The 21,759-nt window shown below is 38.3% G+C and overlaps 1 protein-coding gene across 10 annotated transcripts in view; it reads left to right on the forward strand.

The window, feature by feature from the left end:
* lrba (LPS-responsive vesicle trafficking, beach and anchor containing) overlaps positions 1-21,759 on the forward strand; it is a 200,085-nt gene that overhangs the window by 154,533 nt on the left and 23,793 nt on the right. For all 10 annotated transcript variants that reach the window (XM_077523686.1, XM_077523683.1, XM_077523684.1 and 7 more), the window contains 2 exons: positions 10,743-10,910; positions 21,520-21,609. In XM_077523686.1, coding sequence (XP_077379812.1) covers positions 10,743-10,910; positions 21,520-21,609 — 258 coding nt within the window. The remainder of the gene's footprint in view (positions 1-10,742; positions 10,911-21,519; positions 21,610-21,759) is intronic.

The following is a 21,759-nucleotide window of genomic DNA, read 5'->3' on the forward strand; positions in this document are numbered from 1 at the left end:
TATAAAGTTGTTGTTAACATTTAAGGGTCAAAACAAGATTAAAGACAGAGAAAGATGGTGTAAGATAAGATTATTATTATTAGAATATATTTGTAATGTATTATTTGTATTTTGGTTGTAATTCTGGGTCGTTAAAGCAGCCACTCATGCATCATAAAAGTTGTTCAACTCATCCCACATTTGCTGCTGCCTAATACATATTTGCTCATTTTCCGGCATGTTGTGCTCTTGTCATGGCGCTGACAGACCAACAAACCGCACACACACACATAGTGTGCATATACATGAGGGTATTGCATTATAAGTTGCCCGCTTTGTAAATCATGTGTTGCGCTTTGAGGGGGAAACCCTCTTGCTGGCGTTGAAGGGTCAAGACAAGTGAGTGATGGTTCTGACGCTGTGGAGCTTTACCACATGCTCAACAAGCACCGCAACACAGTAAATGTTATTTACACACAATAGACAAGCTAAGAAGTTAGCCTGTTACATGGTCAAGCTGTCACTATCATAAAACTGTCATGAAAGTATCTGAAAAGTGAAAATATGCCTTGTAAATTTGATTCATCTCAGACAAGAGAGTTGTAAACAAACGTGACAAATTTGGAAAAAGTATAAAATGAGGCTTCGTGAAAAATCAAGTTATTCTCTCAGATCCTCCAACGTCAGGTCAGCCGCCGTCGAATTGCGTGCGCTGACACACTTGGCGGGCATTACTGAATTGTTCAACAGATATTTTGTATCTTCTGTGAATGCATCTCAGACTTGGAATTTTTTTTATTTTTTTTTTATCTCCTTTGGGAGCACTTCACAGCTGTTTAAAGGCAGCAAGCCACAAAGACCAGGCTGGAGCGCGAATGGACGCTTGTCATATTAATATGACGCAAAGCACATTTCCATACCTTCAAACGGCAGCTGGGTTGCCCTGTCACACGACGACACTGAATTCGTGCGAGGGTTCGCTTCTCGTTCTCATGCGGGTGTGAAAAGTTGTCTCTCTTTTTGTATTCTGTGATTGACTGGAGATTAGGGCTGTACAATTAAATCAAAATTCAATTACAATTTCAGTTATTACACTCCACAATTAAAAAAATGAACATAATCGTAAAAGAAGAAATATTTTTACGGTAATACTAATTTTGAGATGTTTTCATAAATTTTGTTTCGTCCAAAAGGAACTTGGATAATTAGTGTTTTGTAGTGAATTTTATTTGACTTATTTATTTATTTATTTTTTACATTTAATTAAACATTTTCTTGTTTTGTACCAAAAATAATGATCGTCCTAATCGTGATTTCAATTATGACCAAAGTAATCGGGATTATTTTCTTTACAATCGAGCAGCACTACTGGAAAACAAATCCAGGTTGTAGTCTGCTATGTCCTAACTATGGCTACATTGATGCTAGTTTTGTACAGTACATTGCATATTAGCATTAAGCTAGCGGACTTTTTTTTTTTTTTTTTTTTTTTTTTTTAAATTCTGCTGCTTTTTGTGAAGTTTGTTGCCACCATAAACATAACAATTTTTGCTAGAAACTCAAGAAAATAAATAAATAAATAAATAAATAGATTAATTAATTAATTAATTAATTAATTAACCATGGAGAACACAATTTAATTTATTTATTTATTTATTTATTTATTTTTTTATTACCCGCTCGTGTCCCAAAAAACTCAAGTTGATGAAGTCATAAGTTGGGGTACCACTGTATTTTCATTGGTGGCGGCAGCACTTCATTGCCATGAAAAGTAGTGGATCTGTGGATGTTCCGCATGTGGCAGACACATCAGAAAATTACAAATGCCCTCCGCCACGGTGTTGTCAAAGTATTTGACACTTATCAGAAGCTAACGCAGCTCTGCTTACCTTTTGTGCGACGGTTATGCTTCCACTGCTGCTTGAAAATGGCAAATTTTTCGCCGGACTAACTAGCAAGTCACGGGCAGACAAACTTGGATGCACTGTTAGGGCATTATTTCCATTACCGTAATTAATAATCAAATAATAAACTAATAAACACATTATATAATCATTGACATACAATCACTTTTCCAAACCCCATTCTTGAGGTTGCTTACCTAAAAGCCAAAGAAAAAGCTCTAAAACTCACTGAACCAAGCACTGATAAGATGCTCCTGTTCAAGTGTATGCACTTTATTACACAGAAAGCGAAAGTAGCTCCCGAATTTCTTCCCACACTTTTCCCCCCGAGCGCTCACAGCGGCGGCCATCCATAATGAAGCGTCATGAGACGTCTGTTTACATTCCCCTTTTATCCAACCTCGCGCATAAATGTCATTCCCACCAGCTTCTCTGCGGTCTCCGCCGGGACGCACGTGTGAGCTGAGGTAAACCACCGCAAGACGTACGTACGCGCTGACTGAGTGAGTGTCAGTAGCCCTCCCCGTTAGCCGCACCGCTAATCTGCACTTCACCGCCGCGCGATGGGAACGGGGCGGCTTGGCGAGGATCTGGCTAATGTCAGACGGCGCTCGCCGGAGCAGGATCGTCGTATGGCAGGGGAGGACATGTTTACCGCCTTTTACGAGCCCCCCCCCCCGCAACCTCCCGCTGTTTCGCTCGTCTTCTTCGGTGACATCACGGAGGGAGAGCCTGAGAAATGCGCTGATCTACTGCCGCTGACAAGCCGGCTCGCTAATGTTGTCATTCTCTTCAGTCCTCCCGGATAAACTCCTTTCTTCTTTTTCCTCCTGCATCTTTGTCCTTATCTCGGACTCTGTTGAATGGATAAGTCCAGTTAGTTCTTTTGGCTTCTGTTGAACTTTTTAGTCAGTCAAGAACGTTAAAGGCAAAAGCTAAGCAGTAGCTGCAGTGTTAGCGCAGATTAGCGCTAGCTAACAGAGTTCTCAGTGCTCACTTCCGGTAAGCAGCACATTTAGAATACTCAAATGTATGTATGTGAAAAAAGATAAAATAAAATAATAATATCTTCTATTTGCTTCCACAAGTCTAAACACATTAATTTTGTCTTTGTGGAATAAAAATTAAATGAGTAATTCATCTTTTTATGAGCGGCGCCATTTTGGCAGAAAACATCATCAGCATCAGTCTAAGACTAATATGGGCTAATTGAAATCCAGGTTACCGGTACTGTAACTCAGAATAAATGGTCAATAATGTTTGAAAAACAAAACAACTGTTTGACTGATTGCTCAAATGGATTGTAGCAATTGTAAACATGTCAGGCGGTTAGCATTTAAGTTAAGTAGGTCGATTCATTTACACTGCCTTTAAAAGTCATCCGTCAACTGTTCGGAGCCGAACAGACGCTTGTGCTGGTCGAATGGTCACACTTCCCGGTCGAGCGATCTGGGCGAATGACCAAGGCAGCTAGCTGGTTAGCCAATAGCCGCTAACACCGGTGACTGTTGTGAGTCAGCGCGTCTGACATTAGCTGCCTTGATAAGTGGATCTAAATGATGTCAAGCCTGTCGTTGCTGTCTAATGTAAATACATGAACTGTAGAATGAATTGAAATGTAGAATGTGACACGAAATAAAGTTAAATTATATGATAAAGATATAGCGGGAAAAATGTGTCCAGTAATTTGGGATTTTCGTTCATCTGAATATTTTATTCCTTTGTGGAAAAAGTGGGAATGTTGCGTTGCCTCCATGAAAACCGTAACTTTGTAAACTGTACAGTTCCTTTCCGTTTATTTATGTTACTGTATAGATGTACAGGATTAACATCAGTGTTTGTCCTCAAACTCCAAAATGAAACCAAACCAAGACGTTGAGTCAGTGCCATTTAGTTTCGCCCATTTACTTTCCAATCAGCGTTGTTTACTTGCTCGTCCTGTGCCGTAAATTGGGCCACTTAGTTCGCCCTGGCCTGACGTGCCGTGTTTGTTTTGAGGAGATACCGGCCCAATCACTGCTCATTTGGATTCTTTTCCACATGAGTCTTCTCTTCGAGAGGACGAAGGCGCTGGAAGATTTGGTTTCGGGTTTCAGGTTGGCGATGACTGCCGCCGTTGACCCAAAGCCACGACTCTTGCAGTTGTGACCCGTCTAATTAGCAAAGCGGGTTAGAAGGTGGAAGGCGGGGGTCTGAAACACGCACCCTCCATCTGCGGTTCTCGCCGGCAAATGAAGGAAACGGCTTCCCTTGCGTCACCCCCAGCCCCTCGTCCGTGTCGAGGCGGGGCCCCTCGGTCCGGGCTCCCTGGATGACAGTCGGCTTCTCATTTACAGCCAGTTAATAAGCCCTTTAATCAGAGCGCTTGTCAACCTTCGGGCTGGGGCGAGTCCAAGGGAGTTTATCCAGAGGATCGGATGACTGGAAGAAAGTGCAGGAAGGTGGGGGTAAAAAAAAAAAAAGAAGGCTGACCTGGAATTTAAAAAAAAAAAAAAAAAAAGTCAAAGGGGGCAGTTGTATTTAATAATAAGCAATAACGGATTATTACATAGTTTTTACTTCTTTTTATTGTGGGAATGCTGAAGCATTCTCACGTATGTTATTGTGATTTTTATTCTCTAAACTTTTTTGTCGCATAACAGCTCCCACATAATACTTCCAATAGGGGTATATATCGTCTGATTCCACATTACTTACAGTATTTGCACAATTTAACTTGTAATATCAACTTTTCCCCATTCATTTTCAATGGGACAGACTCTGAACTTTTTCTAAGTATCACTTTCCACTCCCACTTCCATAGATATAACTTTCCGTGAGTCTTTAGAAGGATTTTTAGAGCCAAAAGTGTTCAAACTCTCCTTCTTTAAGGTAAATCCCGTTCAATGTGGACTATGAAAAAGCCACAAACCACAACAAGGCACAGAAACGTCACAAAAAGACGCGCGTTAGCGGCCTTTCAGACTCTCGAAAAGGAAAATAAAGGATCACAGTCACGGCCTAAAAGTTTCATAACGGGGAAAAAACGGTTCTAAGGTGACATTTTTGAGATCATGATCAAGAAAAACTAAGTGTCGGCCAGATGCTTAACTGATCACTTAGTATCTTGGCATCTATGGGAAGGATCTTGTGTCTTGAAGAAAAAAAAAAAACAATCAAAATATGGTGTCTGTAAAGTGTCAGCCTTTGACAGCGACTCAGTCAAAGTGTCCGTCTGCAAATGTCTCTTGGGGTTTTTTTTTTTTTTTTTTTGGTCCAGTGACATGCTTTATGTTTCAAAGGGAAAAATAATTCAAGTAATCTGACACAGTCTGGCCATGTTCGTTTTTTTGCTGTATTTTCATTGGCATTTGCAAGACGGCACCGCTGAACAAATGGAAGGAAGAAAAAAAACATACTTGAGATTTTGGAAAAGACACTTGTGAGTGTTCTCGGATATTTAAAGCAAGGGGTCCTCAATACGCGGAGCTCGAACCCATGCGGGGCCCCGCAGCTGCTGTTTCATTGTTAACCAACATGCACATTGCATTGCTTCTTTGTCGTGGTTTTTCTTGGGTTGTATAAGTCACCGTTCTCAGCCACATTCAACCTGGTGCAAATTAGCATTTGGTCGAGGTCATGGGTGAGACCTTACAAAACTGTCTTGATAGACCACCCCCGGATTAAACAACAAATTCGGCCTCTGTTGCCCGCTTCATGTTGCAACAAAATCATGCCTGAAAAGACACAGGAAGTCAGCCATTTTGGCTGGTAGTGTCCTTTGAGATTTTGAAGCAATTCAGCCGCCGAAGCAAGTTGAACCAAAAAATTTAGCAGACATGCCAATCGTGACTAGAGCCACAAGAAAAAAAGTCTCATCCAGAATCCAGAAAAGAGACAGCAACACCGCCATTTTGGTTGGAAGCGGCCATTTTTGGGTCAATTTGAGGGCTCCCCCAAAGATGTGACTCATACTTGAGACTTTGTCCCAACTTCTGCCAAATTTTAACCATGTTGACGAGACAGACTCGGGATGCTAAATTGCAAAGGATATCTGCTTTGGTTCCTGTGGCCGTTTCATGGCAGTGAAATTTGATGACTCACCAAATTTTGTAGGCAAGGTTATCAGAATTTGGTTAAGGTTGGTAGCACCTGGAATTTTTTTGAAAATTCAGCACCTTAAGCCAGTTTAACGCTCCGTGGAATTTTGCAGAAATATCTAAGTGTAAACTCACAAAAACCTCTCAAGGACCCATGCCCAAAAACAAAGAAAATTTGTCATTTTAGTTTGAAGCATCTATTTTAGGTTTAAATTTGATGATTCACAATAAAACGAAGTCGGCTCTCATAAGTTACAAAATGCTCATTTTATTTGTATGTAAACATAATAAAAGTTTCTAATTACTAATTTTAGTATGCATTTTTGTCTTTTATTTTTCAGTTTGTTCCAACATATCAACTGATGCACCTGCTTGATATGACAAAATGTTTTTGAATGAATTCGTCATGCATTGATGTTGCAATTTGGTTATTGTTTGCAAAGCTAATCACCCCACTGATGACAAATGTGAGTCCCATCCATGTACTTTATCAAATATGAAACAATAGTAACGTGGGATTGCGGTGACTTCCAACGCCCTCCCATAATTTACATAAAGGCTGCTAAATTATTCATTAATTATCTCAGCGGCCCCTGTGGATGAGGGTGGCACACAAACTGGATGCTAATTGGCCCATCAATAATCAGGCCTGCTTTCATGTGAAGGGGGCACTCGATCCCACCTCAGGAATCCGCTATCTGGCCCAAACCTTCTGCTCCTTCCACTGAACACACCCGACCTGGCACACAGTCAAACGGGAGCGGAATTTGCCACACGCTACTTGAGATTTCACTATTTTTCTTCTCGTTTTTGGTTGTAACTTTGAGGAGCACAACTTATTAGTTTGTTTTTTTCCCATGAAAAGAATGATATTTTTTGATTAACGTTATTTAAAAATGTGATTTATATATATATTTTTTTTTAAAGTGTTTTTCCAAATAGCTTTTTCAGAAGTGTTAGCAATTTCATTGAAATTATTTTATTGTGCAATATTTTTGCAATTAATTACCGTATTTTCCGCACTATAAGGCACACCTTCAATGAATGACATATTTTCAAATTTTTTCCATATATAAGGCGCTACAGTAGAGGCTGGGGCTACGTTATGCATCCATTAGATGGTGCTGCGCTAAAGAGAATGTCAACAAAACAGATAGGTCAGTCAAACTTTATTAATAGATTACAAACCAGCTTTCTGACAACTCCATTCACTCCCAAAATGAATTAACAGCTGTTTTATTATTTTCTCTGAGGTAAAGTATTAGTATTATCCAAGATGGCGGCATCTTCTGCGCATGCGCGTCACCGATAGCGTCTTGACAGCGAGACCTGTTGCGGTTCAATATTGATCCATATATAAGGCGCACTGGATTATAAGGCGCATGGTCAGCTTTTGAAAAAATTGAAGGCTTTTAGGTGCGCCTGATAGTGCGGAAAATACGGTCGTCATCCTTCTCCCTCTCCCGAGGATTCTCTTTTCAATTCCACAGATCCAGTCGCTTGAAATTCCAAAGCCTCGAGCTCATTGTACTGCTCTGTCCTTTGACAGACGCCAAACAAGGACACTTTTCCACAGATAGTCTCGTATGTTCAATGGCGGGAGCCCCCCCGTGTTACACTTATTCTTAAAATAGTGAACGTGAGTGATTTCCATGCGGGCAAGCCTCTGGAGGAATCCGTACAATAACGCGGCGGCTTGTCTTTGTTTTCGCACGCTGATTGACAGTAGAGTGCGCCGCATATTAAACAACCTATCAGCCTTTTAACAAGAAAAAGGGGAGTGTAGGGTTGTCAAAGGTCACAGGTGCTGGATCACAAGGAACACACAAACACAGTTGTCGAGATTTATACGTACCCACCTTATGTTAACTCTTTTACTGCCACGCGTTATCGAAACATTATCATTTACGTCATCCTTGAAAACGTTCTATTTCATCAGATTTCGTCATGTTTCATTGTAATTTGATACACGGGCAGCCCATTGAAGAGATACAATGTTGCCATCTGGTGGCCATAGTTAGAGTGTTTTTGATTCCACAACTCATTGACCAGGCAGCGCTGCACTTAGATGTTGCCCATTGATTTAAAAAAAATAAAAAATAAAAAAAATAACGTAGTTGACGTCATTTAATGTTTATGGCGGCATACATCGTGATTTTATTAATCGTGATTAAACGTTGTTGGCATTCAGAGTTAACACCATAATTTACAAAAATACATACAATTTAATTTCAGCCATAATTGAATCCAAACAGTCAACACAGGCTTTCAGTAGTGTTGATCTCAGTACCTAAAAAAAAAAAAAAAAAAAGACGTTTTGACCAAAAGTATTTTGCTAATCAATTCCCATTATACCTTCTATATTCCAATTTTTCAAAGTTACTCTTGTATTTAAAAAAAAACACGCTTTGATTGAGAAAATTATACCGTAAAGTGAATGTAAGTATTTTCTTGTCGTATTTAGGTTTAGTTCACTCGAAGTAATTCAAGAAATTCCTTTTGAAATAGCTGTTAAAAAGGATTTTTTTTAAATATAGCGTACACACTTAAAAAAAAAAAAACTGGTCTGTGTCTGAGTTGCACTCTCCTGTTTTCTCCCCGAGGTTTCTTATGTGATTGCGAGCAAGTAATTAAGAGATTGGGGACGAATTAGCGGCGGAATGAGCTGTCAGAAAGTCACATTTAAGTGAAGGATGCGCTGCGGTTGCGCCGTAAAAATTTAAATGATATAAATTGCCGTTTAAGTGCAGCGCCGGCTAATGTTTTGCCGCAAATTAATGTGACACAAGGCAGCAATGACAATCAAGGGCTGTCTCATTCTAATTTGGTCGTGCTTAGAGGGGCTTTTGTGGCGCCGACAGCTTTACACAAATTAACACAATTGCCTTCTTTTTACGAGGACCGCCATAAATGTTTTTTTCCCCCTCCTTGGCTGGCTAATGAGGAGGCAAAGCGGCGAGCGTCTCGCCGTTTTGCGGCGCGCTCCGGTAGAAGGAAGAACAAAGACGGCGGCCTCGCAATGTCTCCCTAATGAACGACAAGAGTTGCCTTAATGGCCGGATGCTCCCCATATGATCGGATATGGACGCCTCGTGCTTTTTTGCTCGTTAGAGAAATTATTGGCAGGTCGCTCGCGTTCTCAGAGGACTCGATGACATTTAAGGAATTACCGCTCCTCGCTAATGACATGTTTAGGGACGGACCCGTCTGTGGCGTCGTCATCAAACCATGTACGGGGAAACAGTTTTTAACTCATTCACTCCCAGCCATTTTCATGTTCTATTGCTATAAAAACATGGAACCTACCAAAAGAAAAATGTGTCTCTTCTTTCATCAGGAAAAAAAAAAAAAAAGTACGGTATATTTTTTATCTGTTTTTATGTTTTGTAGCAATTAGCATTAGAATTAGCTAAGTTTCATCATTATTCACAAACCTGTTGAAAATACTGGGAAAAAGAGCTTGTTGCAACATGGACCTGGTTGATCTCTTATACTTTGCTGCCACCTGCTGGCCGTTTTTTTTTTTTTTGTTGTTGTAATAACTACCATTGCTTTAAGCGACCACTTCAGGTCATAAACTGCATCAAAGCCATCATACAAAAACTGTAGCAAACAAAAACCTAAAAAACTTATAAATACGTTTTTTGGGAGTCAATGAGTTAATGCACTTTATAAGTTGGATTGTGGTTCCTCAAAAATATCATGAGAGTATATATACAGTAAGAAATAAGAAATGAGCAGAATAATACACCTGTTATCATCCATCTCAGTGGGTAGCCATTTTGAGATTATATCACGCCTTGCTGTTGTAGTAGTGTTAATTTCATCAACAAAAACTAAACAAAAATAATTTTGTCAAAACACATTTTTCACCGGACTAAGACCAGACTAGACTAAAAGCCTCATTAATGAACAATAACTAGGACTAAATATCGTCAACTACTGAAGACGAGACGAAAATGTACTTCACTTAATAAAAACTGGACTAAAATCTATGGGCATTTTAGTTCATGAACCAAAACGAGATGAAAATTATGTGATTTTGTAAAATCTGCAGCTAGCAAGTGCAACATACACAAACACATAGTGATAGGTTAAAAAAAAAAAAAAAGGTAAATTAGAGTTAGGTAACGTAACATTAATCCAATGGCTATAATGTTCCTATAATAATGTTAATCCGACTGCTAGTTAATGCTGGCTAACTAGTAGCCACTTGTTGACATCCTGTAATTGCGTGTGAAGTTGTTTTCATCAAAAAGATGAGAGAACATTTTATGTGAAATAGTTGAGTTTTTGTTAACTAAAATGAGCCGAATAAAATTATTTTCTTTGGACTAAGATAAAGACTAATATGCTAGATTTATAGTCGACTAAAAATGAACAATAAAAACGGGATGAGGTTGACTAATTGATAAAAAACTAACGAGCGTGATTGAAACTGGACTAAAACTGAGACTAAATATATATAAAAAAAAATAAAAAAAATGGCAGATGAAATTAACACTATGTCGTAGTGCCCTCGGGCTCGCATTGCGACTGTCACATGACCACATTCAGAAAACATTCACAATGTGAGCCCGAGGGGACTTTGCTATTATTTTCAATCAACAGCCATACGACTTGCAAGTATGCTATAATACCCATTTAAAAAAATAAATAAATAAATAAAATGACTTAAAAATCTGCAATATCCAGTAGCCAGGGGTTCAGCATAAAAATGAGTTTTCATTTGTTGAATGCTTTTTATAGCCGCAAATGACCCGAGAATGTTTTCTTGCAGGCTCTGGAGAGCGAGTTTGTGTCGTGCCAGCTCCACCAGTGGATCGATCTGATCTTCGGCTACAAGCAGCAGGGACCCGAGGCCACCAGGGCGCTCAACGTCTTCTACTATCTCACCTACGAAGGCGCCGTCAACCTCAGCTCCATCAACGACCCCGTGCTCAGAGAGGTGAGTTGCATATTTGGGAACTCAAATTTGAAAAAAAACAACAACAAAAAACAACTATGTATATCTCTGTTTAATTTTTTTTAATTTAAAATAAAATAAAAAGGTCAACAAATCAACACCATCTAAGTAACCAGTATGGTTCCTTGCCTGATTTAGAAAGAAAAAAAAAAAAAAGGCTTAAGTTACATTCCATTGAAGAACATGCTGAGTAAGCACATATTTACATTACAACAAATGGAAGTATAATGTGATTATTTCGAAAGCATGTGTCCCTTTTGTTCAGCTGTACTTCATGGAGATGCCATTAGTTTGCGTTGCTAAATCACTTGCACGCATGAACAATGCACGCTGCAGATATTGCTGAGCGAAGCACCCCGTTAGCAAGTCTCCCACTCCTAACGGCTTCCAGCCTCCGCCTTGGCGTCCGTTCATTATTCACGAGCTCCGTTCTGAACACGCAAGCCCGAAAGCGACGCGCACCAAACGCTGCGAAGAAAAACGCAGACCCGCAAACAACTTCCTGACAAGTTCACCAATCTGATGCGAAGTAAAAAAAAAAAAAAAAAAAAAAGGCGGCGAGCCAGCAGCCTGCTAGTTGGCTGCATTCCCCTCAACATTTTATTTTATTATTTTTTTTGGTGCATCATATTATAATCATTATCAGCTTTATAGTTTACAAAAAAAAAAAAAAAAAACATGTACATGGTTTCACTGTAAGGATTTTATTTGGTTTGTCCAAATTGAGTTTTATTTAATTTTTAACAGATATATCCAATATTAATCTAAAAATATTAATATAACATTCCGCTGTTATTTTTGATGAATTTATGAAATGTTACAATTTAAGGTGACTTTATTAGAACATTTTTTTGTGTGTAGCGTGTCCATATATCCTAAAATAAAAAATAAAGGCATTGATTATCATTTTATGAGACATATTGTAGAATTTTCACAATTAAATACAGTTCCCGGGTGTCTTATAACAGTGCCATACTTTCTATAAACAAACCAAAAAAAAACAAAAAAACTTTCCACCGATTTTTTTTTATTTGTTTTTTATTTTTATTTTTTTATGGAGGCTACATTATTATGTAAATTGGTCTTAAATCCTGCAAAGCATCTGCATAGAATTGCATTACAGTATAAAAACATAATGCAAAAAATTGGTGGGGGGGGGGGGGGGGGGTGTTGGGCCCCCCTCCAAAAAAAAAAAAAAGTGTGTTTTCCAAAAACGGTTAAATAATATTATCAATAACAATAAATGGCTTGCAGATGATTTGATATGGAAAATAAATATCCATCAGAAGCGTATGTGCATGCTAGTAGTCTTGCAACTTGCACGAACATACCAAGATGGCTTTCACTGTCACTACAGTACTACTTTCCTATTAATCCATCTCAGTGGTTTACTGAAACGGCGCAAACACAACAAATGTTGCATAAAAAAATGGCAAGATGTGATTTTGTGAGTAGTGAACCACAAATACTTTATTTCTCGTTCCAAAAATTGTCAAAGTTGTGATTATCAGAACTGTTTTACAGATTGTACATTTCAAAAGAAGTGCTAGCTGTGCAATATTTGGGGGATGAGGCGGCATTTTTGGTCATCATGCATTTCAAAACGGTAATAAAGCAGCAATAATAATTGAAGCGATGTTCTTTTGCACGTGATGGAGATGAGTCGCGGCTTTACAAGGAGACGCCGCACGTCTTCAGTTGCCCTTCATGCTCAGTGGCTGCAGCTTGACGGGCACCAGGGGTGGATCTTTTGATTTATCACCTCATTCACCCCAATTCCCATCCAGATGTGCTTTGGCCTCATAGCCGCACTCGCGCGCATGCAGATTCATGACCGTGCCGCGCCGTGGCGGTCATTTGCGCACGCACGCACGCGCACGGTCCAAGCCCATTACCCACTCTTGTGGTTTACACACGGTCCCCAGTAATGGATCAGTGCTTCTTCATTATTTTTGCGGGTCATAAATACATGCACACACATTTGAGGTACCGTTAAGCGGCTGGTGCGTGTTATTCAGTCTGAAAAGTGAGGTGGTGGTCTGCCCACACTTGTCTGTTGTTTTCACCTTTCTTTCTTTATTTTTTGCTTTATAAATTATGTTACCAGTGGCATTTCATTTTTTTTGTTGCATTTCATTTTTTCATTCATTTTTGAAAATGTGAGACATTATTGTTGTCATTTATGACATTATATAATTTACTGTAGGGCTGTCAAAGTTAAAGCATTCACTTTGGAGATTAAATTTAATACTCCTTTTTAATTACTTCTTGCGGCAGCTGCTCACTTTGCAGCCAAATTTAGAGGAGAGTCACTCGTGCTCGTCGGCAGAAATATACCAATAAGCAAGACGTTTTGAGAATAGTTTCTGTGAAATTAATGTAAGAAAAATGCTTGTAAGGAGGACTTTTTTTTTTTTTTTTTTTTTTTTTTTTTAAATTGTTTTGTTCAACAGTTGCATTTTACACGAGACAAATCATAATCAAGGATCAACTGAACTTTCAATTGAAACATAATTTGTATTTTATTTTACATTAATTCCAAGATTTTACTTAAGTAAATATCAAGTTACAACTTTTGGAGAAAATAGTGATTAATCGTGATTAATTAGAGAATTTTTGTGATTAGTCACTGACATTTTTTTAAATTTCTTTACAGCACTAATTTCTGCTATTATATATATTAAATTATTATCATGATGTGTATTTTTATTTTGGACCCCATTTTGTCCCCCGAAGTGCATGAATTTCAAAGTGTGACGTAATGCTGACCAATCAGAACCGACCTTTGTGTTAGCCTAGCAACAAGGATGTTTTGTTTACACCTCAAGCGATCGTGTTACGGTAATTTTGGTTGATATGTATGGAAGTGTAGAGCTGCCAATGTGGAGTAAACATTTTTGGCTGGCGAGTATGTTCGAACGTACTCGCAAATACGTTCGAACGTACTTGTAGGCTACATGCTACAAAGTTAGCATACCTTCCCATAATGCCACGGGGTATTATTTACGCATGCGCGAGTGAAAACAAAACCCCTTTTTTTAGGTATTTGGGCCACATTACCAATTCATTACAAAATTAAGTAGACAAAGAACAGTGTTTATTCGTAACTATGATTTATTATGTCTGCCGTGCATGATTTCCATTCGTCATTTCTTTCACTCGCGCATGCGCAAATAATACCCAGTGGCATTATGGGAAGGTATGCTACCTTTGTAGCATGTAGCCTACAAGTACGTTCGAACGTATTTGCGAGTACGTTCGAACGTATTTGCGAGTACGTTCGAACGTATTTGCGAGTATGTTCAAACATTTTTGCGAGTTTGTTCAAACATACTCGCCAGCCAAAAATGTTTACCCCACATTGGCAGCTCTTCTACGCTTCCGTAGATATGTGTGGCGATGTAAATTTGAATTGGTTCCAGGGCTGTAGAGAGAAGCAAACTTTCTGTTGATACCTGACATGATGATGTCATTGTTCTTGATTTGTGCATGAGAGAAGCCAATTAAGACACCATGTAAAGAAAAGCATTTTGATCAAGCATTAAAGCAAGAAATTCATCTACAAATGACCTGGCCCATTAGTCTTTTTTTTTTTTTTAGCCATCAAAGTGCAAAAGTTTTCCCAGGCCTCGTCTAGCGCGTTCCGGCAAGTGGAATCTGCGAGCTTTCACGTCTCAGGTCTCGCCCTCAGACTGAGCGCCTTAATTAGTTAAATAAACCCACGTCGCGTCAACCCCGCCAGCCGAGCCTTCCGCTCTCCAACCCGAGCAGCGAAGCGGAAGTAGGGTCGCGGGGGCCTGCGCCTCGTCACGCAACCCCCCGAGAGGTGTGCGGAAGCTTTGAGACGACGAAGGGCGTGTCCCCAGAGTCGGCCATTACCCAACGACAAGCTCGCTTTGAGCGCAACTTGCGGTTTCCACCCGAAGGCTGTTCTTTGTCAAGGCAGCGAGACGCACATTTGTGTTTGATTGGTGTTTGGTCGGAAGAAGTAGTTGACCGGGGAAGTGGCTTGCGTGTTCCTGGTTGCTCGCTTGGGTTTGGCAGCTGCGAAGGTCCAATCTGGCCTCATCCAAACACGTCGACAAGGACGTTTGTTGAGGCCTTGCGTTGCATAAGCTTATTAAAAAGGCAAAACTTCATGGCAAACTTCAGCGAAGGGAGACAGAAACTGTTTCTGAATCACATTGGTCTTTTTGATCCACATAGTGGATTTAAATAAAAAAAAAAAAAAAAGTCTACACACCCCGGTTCACATGCCAAGTTTTTGTGATATCCTCCTGACGACAAGGAAAAAAAAAAAATATTGTCCAATCATGTTTATTTTGATATTCCCCAATCTTTGTGAAGTAACTGGAATACTGCAGAAGACATTTTTTTGAAAAAAAAATATAAGTTTTTATTTTTAAGCTATGTGTCCACTACAGAGGACGTTTTTTAAAACTTAAATGCTAGGCTCAAATACAGTTAAAATAATGCAAACAATACTTTAAATGTGTTCTTAAGAGTCTTATAGAACACATGCTAACAACATCTAACGCCTAAATTTGTTCAATAAAAAATGTTAGACACTTACTTTTCCTCTTCCCTAAAAAGTGCTTGCACTGAGGGAAGATACGATAAGATAGATAAGGGAAAATATCACATTTATAATAGGCAAAAATTAATGTTTGACTGCCAAAAATGGCTAAATAAGTCAAGTATCCCTTTAACAGATGTGCTGCTTTTAACTCATTTGCTCCCAATAACATGTAAATACGTTTTTTAAATGTTATAAGTGTCCCAAAGACGTATTTATCCGTTTTTTTGTTTTTTTGTTTTTTATGCTAGACCATACAGAAGGCTTTGATTCAGCCTCTCAACTGCAAAGAACGGTTGCAGAAATGGTAGTTATTACAAAAACGGCCAGCAGGTGGCAGCAGAGCAAAGGAGATCAACCAGGGCCATGTAGAAAAAAAGCTCAATTACTTACAATTTTAAATAGATTTGTGAAAACTGATGAAACTGAGCTCTCTTCTAATGCTAATTGCTGCAAAACGGAAACAGATAAACATACTTTTTTTCCCTGATGAAAGAAGAGACTTTAATCTTTCTTTTGATAGGTTCCATGCCTTTATAGCCATAAAACACAATATATTATAACGTTTTTTTTCCCCACTACAAACAATGAGGGATCCAAAGGTGATGGTCGTGAAATCACATTGGTACTCATTTTGATATCTAGACATGCCGACATGCAATTTTCCAGATTGGCAAACGCACATTCGTACACTTGCATGTTCATGAACGTGTGGACATAAACGACAAGGATTGTGTGTGTTTTGCTTCTCTTAGTGACTTTGAAATATCTCAGCCCAGTTTGGGGAATGTTGCCGACACTGCCGCTGAAGCATTATTACTTCCCGTCTTGCCTCCGCTATGAGTGTGCGTATGTTTGTGTGTGTGTGTGCGGATGCATTAATGCACATCTGTGTTGCCTCTGACCCAATAAAGAGAAGCACACACACAGCCGCCGTCGCCTTCTCACGGCCACGCAGGGCTTCCCCCTCTTTTCGCTCGTGATTACGGGAAAATGCTGCTGCAACTTCTCACAACGCGGAGCTTCATCGGGATTGCGCACGCTCGGCCCCAATTCAGCAGGGTTACAAGGAAATGAAGAAAAAAACAAAAATCTCGCTGACTGTTTATTTAGTCTTTGAGGAGTTTACAGTAAATCTCACTGTTTGATGAAGTCATATTTTTTGGCAGTCTGGCAGGACATGTCCAAAGCTGTTAGTGTAAGACTACATCTTTTTTTTTTTTTTTTTTTTTTTAATGCATTTTTCTTGTACTAAATATATCCACATAAAATGACATTTGCAGGCTGTTGAGTGAAAGTCAAAATAACAGGTGGCTATAAAAGGAAGTTCCTTTTTTGACTTGGTGTTATTTTGTGACAATAATGGCAAATTTAGTAAAAATATTCATACATTTTATAGTGATTATTAAACGGAATAATTTTGTTAATTTCTCTTTTTTTTTTAATTCAACAGTTTAAATAATTTTTCATTTTTAAAATGAATTCGTAATGACCAAAGCAATCTAGCGATAATAGCAAAGTGAGTAAAGCAAATGTAGACAATGTGAATTTAAAGTTATGAAGAATAACCTGAAGGTTCTTTTATTGTAATTTATTTTTAATTATTATTGTAGTTATAAATGATCACTATTCAGCATTTTAGTTATTCGTTTAGTTATTCCAAGTTACTTAAATTAATATTTCCCCTTTTTTTAAATCAGTAAAATAAAATGAATTAGATTAAAAATTACTTAAATTGACTTGTTTGTAAAATGTAAATATTTTTTTTCGTTTTTTAATTAGTGAAATAAAAATAAGATTACATTTTAGTCAAATCTCAAATGTTTTTTTATTTAAAAAAAATTTTTTTTTTTTGAATATTTTATTTTTTTGAGAGATTACATTGATTGAAAGTATAATCAATTATATAGAAAAAGAAAATAATCTCTCGTGACATCATAAAAAGGGGACCATCTAATAAATAAAATAGGGAGGGGGGATTTTTCTTCATACAAATATTAAAATCAAATTTGATACATTTAAAAAAAAAAGAAAAAAAAAAGAAATTTTTTTTTCAGAATGTATATAATTTGTATTTGCTATCGCTTGAATTTGATTCCCCGCTTTGTATTGTTGTCACAGATTAGCATAAATTTGTCATGTTTGACATGCGGATCCGTCTTGTCGAGTGGCAGCGTAAATCAAGCCACGACGTGCACGTTGTGGGGGGAGTGACACGTCGTCGGAGGGCGTCGCCGCCATTTAAATGTATAGAATATAGAAAAGCCTCATCAGACACGGGCCAGCTCCCCCAAAAGAGATTGGCCTTGGCGACGCCGCCGCCCCCCCCCCCAACTCCGTATAATCACCTGCGTATATGCGCTGACCGACCTCGTGAACGTCACAGTAATGAAGACGGGTCGAGTGGCTGCGAGCGGTCGCTGGCGATCACGTTCTCATACGGAAATCACGATACTTGGTCAGTTTGGTCAGAATATTAGTGTTCAAGGAGGGGCTCACAAACTTTTTGAGTGTGGGGATCTCAAGTGTAAACAAAAAAAATGGTAAGAAAGAAGCACAATATGACTTAGTATTGTAATTAACTATTACAAATGTAAATAAAAGGATAAATATAAATAAATGGTTCACAAGGCGGGCCGGGACGCAAACTGCTTAACTCATTTGCTCCCAATAACGTGTAAATAAGTTTTTTTTTTTTTTATGTTCTAAGTGTCCCAAAGACGTATTTATACGTTTTTTTTTTGTTTTGTTTTTAATGCTAGAGCAAACAGAAGGCTTTGATGCAGCCTCTCAACTGCAAAGAACGGTTGCAGAAATGGTAGTTATTACACAAACGGCCAGCAGGTGGCAGCAGAGCAAAGGAGATCAACCAGGGCTATGTAGAAAAAAAGCTCAATTACTTACAACTGATGAAACTTAGCTCTCTTCTAATGCAATTGCTGCAAAACGGAAACAGATAGAAACATACTTTTTTTTCCTGATGAAAGAAGAGACTTTAATCTTTCTTTTGATAGGTTCCATGCTTTTATGTAGTATAATAAAACACAATATTCTGTGGGCCATGCAAAATCAGTCAAAATCCAGTAAAACAGCCGGGAACGAACGGGATTGCGAAATGGGAAAATGGCGGCGAGTGGATGCGTTAAGGAGAGGAGAAAGTCGACCTTTTGTGACCCCGACCGATGCACTACTGTCCTCTCACATGCCGGACGGACGGACGGCATGGAAAATGTTAGCGTTCTCCTCCTTTGAATGGAAGTTGCAGTCGCTAGCGTGCCGCGTCTCACAAAATGTTTTCCCACAGTCGGACGAGGCGCTCTCGCTCTCCGAAGGATCCCTTTCACCACGCTCGCGCTCATGCGTGACTCCATGTCAACAAAATAAAGTCAACGCGCCTTTTTCGCCCGCCGCCGCGCAAACCCCCACAGACAATCGTGTAAACAATCGGGCGCTGTCTCGCTGAATGAAGTCAACCGCTGATGTCATGCGGAGGAGAAACCAAACTTCAATGTGGCATGCTAAGCTAACGTAGCGGCCTACATCTTCTCTAAATTTTAGTGCTGTCACTTTGAATAATTTTAGAATCAATCAATTGATTATTCAATTGATTAATCAACTAACTGGAGTATTTTTTCCCGCTGATTACTATTCAACCAGTGATTGGTGGTTAGTTCGTACTTCGTATTTGTATAGCGATTTAAAAATAAATAAATAAAATTACATAAAAAAAAAAAAAAAGGGGGCGGGGGGAAGGGTTAAATGTACCATGTTCCTGGTTCGGTCATTGTTTTCCAAAGTAAAAGCAGATGTTTCCAAATGTCTTATTTTGATTAAACACAAGTGTCTACTTTCATGAAGAACTACAGAAATCAGTGAACAATTACTGTCGATACGCTGAAATCAGAATTTGGACATTTTTTTTATTATGTTAAAATAGTTGTCGACTAATTTGATAATCGATTACTTGTCGATTAATGAATGAATTTCTACTAAATTTAGAAAACTAATAGAATTTAGAATTAAAAAGAATTTAGCAAATAATAGCCCCATCGTCAATTTCACAGATTGATGTGAAATTGGTGAATATGTCTGTCATAACAAGATACTATAAAGAAGTTTTGAGAACCATACCAGAAATTGAAGATATTGTCAGCCATTTTGGCTTTAAAGCTTTCATTTTTTAATGAATTTCAGAGCTAGTACAATTATGTATTCATTTTATTTTTTTATTTTTTTTTATTTTAGCTTTTTTTTTTTTAGCTTTTTTTTTTTAAATATGATTGAAGCTTCACCATCACCATGAAATTTAATATCATAGCAAGACACTGGAAAAAAGTCCCATGTCCCAAATTGGACAGGCAGTCAGCCATTTTGGTGAAATTAATTATAGACAAAATATGAACTTTTTTTTTTTTTGCTATGATGGGCTAAATAAGTGAAGCATCCCTTTAATTACATTTTTGTAAAGCAGTGTTGTAAAATAAACAGTAAAAATGGACCAGCTGACTTGGACTCGAGACAAAATGCTGATTCATATTGAAGAACATTTTGAAATGAATGATGTGATCGTTTCCCGACTCCCGCTTTCGCTGAAGCTCATGTCGCATTTGAAGTTGCCTTGTTCAGGAAATGTGCTTTGAACATCAAGTCAGGCTGCTGCTTCTCGTGCAAAATGGCACTCGTGGGCCTGCAGGCGTCAGCTGGCTCTCACGGAGCTCCACCGACTGTCACATGACACGCCGTCATCGTTGTGCAGGAACGTTTTCGTGTCAACTCGCTCTTCTCGACTTTTACCTTTAATTGGCTCCGACCTCGCTTTTGTGCTGCCGCCTCACGTTTATTTGAAAAGAATGTGATTGTTTGAGTCGTTTCAAGCTTTCATCGTTCCAGAATCGCATTTGTGGTCAGTCGGCTGCCAAATCGACCGTGCTGTATATTGATGCTGCGGCTGTTTTTCATTCATACAGATGTATAAAAAGTATATACAATGCTTTTTTTGTCATCACACTTTTATATGGGAAATATATATATATATATATATTTTTTTTTTTTCACTTACAGGACTGTCTCAGAAAATTTGAATATTGTGATAAAGTTCTTTATTTTCTGTTATGCAGTTAAAAAAACATAAATGCCAGACATTCTGGATTCATTACAAATCAATTGAAATATTGCAAGCCTTTTATTATTTGAATATTGCTGATTATGGCTTACAGCTTAGGAAAAACTCAAGTATCGTATCTCAAAATATTAGAATATTTCCTCAAACCAAGTAAAAAAAAATGCCATAATATCTACAATGCTTTTTTGTCATCACACTTTTATATGGGAAATTTGTCATTTTTTTTCTCACTTATAGCCTATCATTAATATTTGTAGACACTTTTTACAACTACAGTATGTTCTCTATATTTTTTATGTAGTTTATTTTTTGAACATATAAACAAAAACACATCACAAGTTTAAAATACAAGTTGAAGTTAAAAAAAAAAAAAAGTGAAAAGAAAAAAAATCATCAATAGCATCATAATTTACATGTTCAAAAAGAGTAGGAAGAAGTCCAAAAACTTACCATGATAATATACTAAGTTGTTCTTACTAACATAAAAATGAAACAACAGAAAATAAACAAGTTTGGATAACTTTTCAAGATATTTTCATTGAAGAATTTAATGCAGTTTTGACTCGGTGCTGTGCGGTAGTCAGTGAGCGGCTGGTGATCATGTCCAGAGGCCGCTCGGCCGGCGTCGACTTTGACATTTATGGTCCAATACCTCTTCATTAACAACACCTAACCAGCCTGCACGCCGCCGCCCTCCCATTCCTCGTGTGGAGGATGAATTGGCGTGTGTGTCAAGGGAGTGAGAAAGTGTGTTTAGACGAGCGAGAGTGTGCATTTATTCAGCCACTAGCTGATATGAAGCCAACATATATATATATATATATATATATATATGTTTTTTTTTTTTTTTAGGCGTATTAGCAATGACCATTATGTTTAATGTGTCTTTCCAGGCTGTCGAGTCTCAGATTCAAAGTTTCGGGCAGACTCCCTGCCAGCTGCTCATTGAGCCGCACACACCGCGAAGCTCAGCTATGCAAGTGGTAAGTGCTTCTGGACACTGTATTTATTTATTTATTTATTTATTTATGTTGGCAAAAGAAGGAAATGTTTGCACATTTGGACCACTTTCACTGATTAAAATGTAAATTTGGTGTACATATAAATCATAAGACGAGGCACACAAAAAATTG

The sequence above is a fragment of the Festucalex cinctus genome, chromosome 6 (assembly GCF_051991245.1).
Source record: "Festucalex cinctus isolate MCC-2025b chromosome 6, RoL_Fcin_1.0, whole genome shotgun sequence".
NCBI classification, from domain to species: Eukaryota; Metazoa; Chordata; class Actinopteri; order Syngnathiformes; family Syngnathidae; genus Festucalex; species Festucalex cinctus.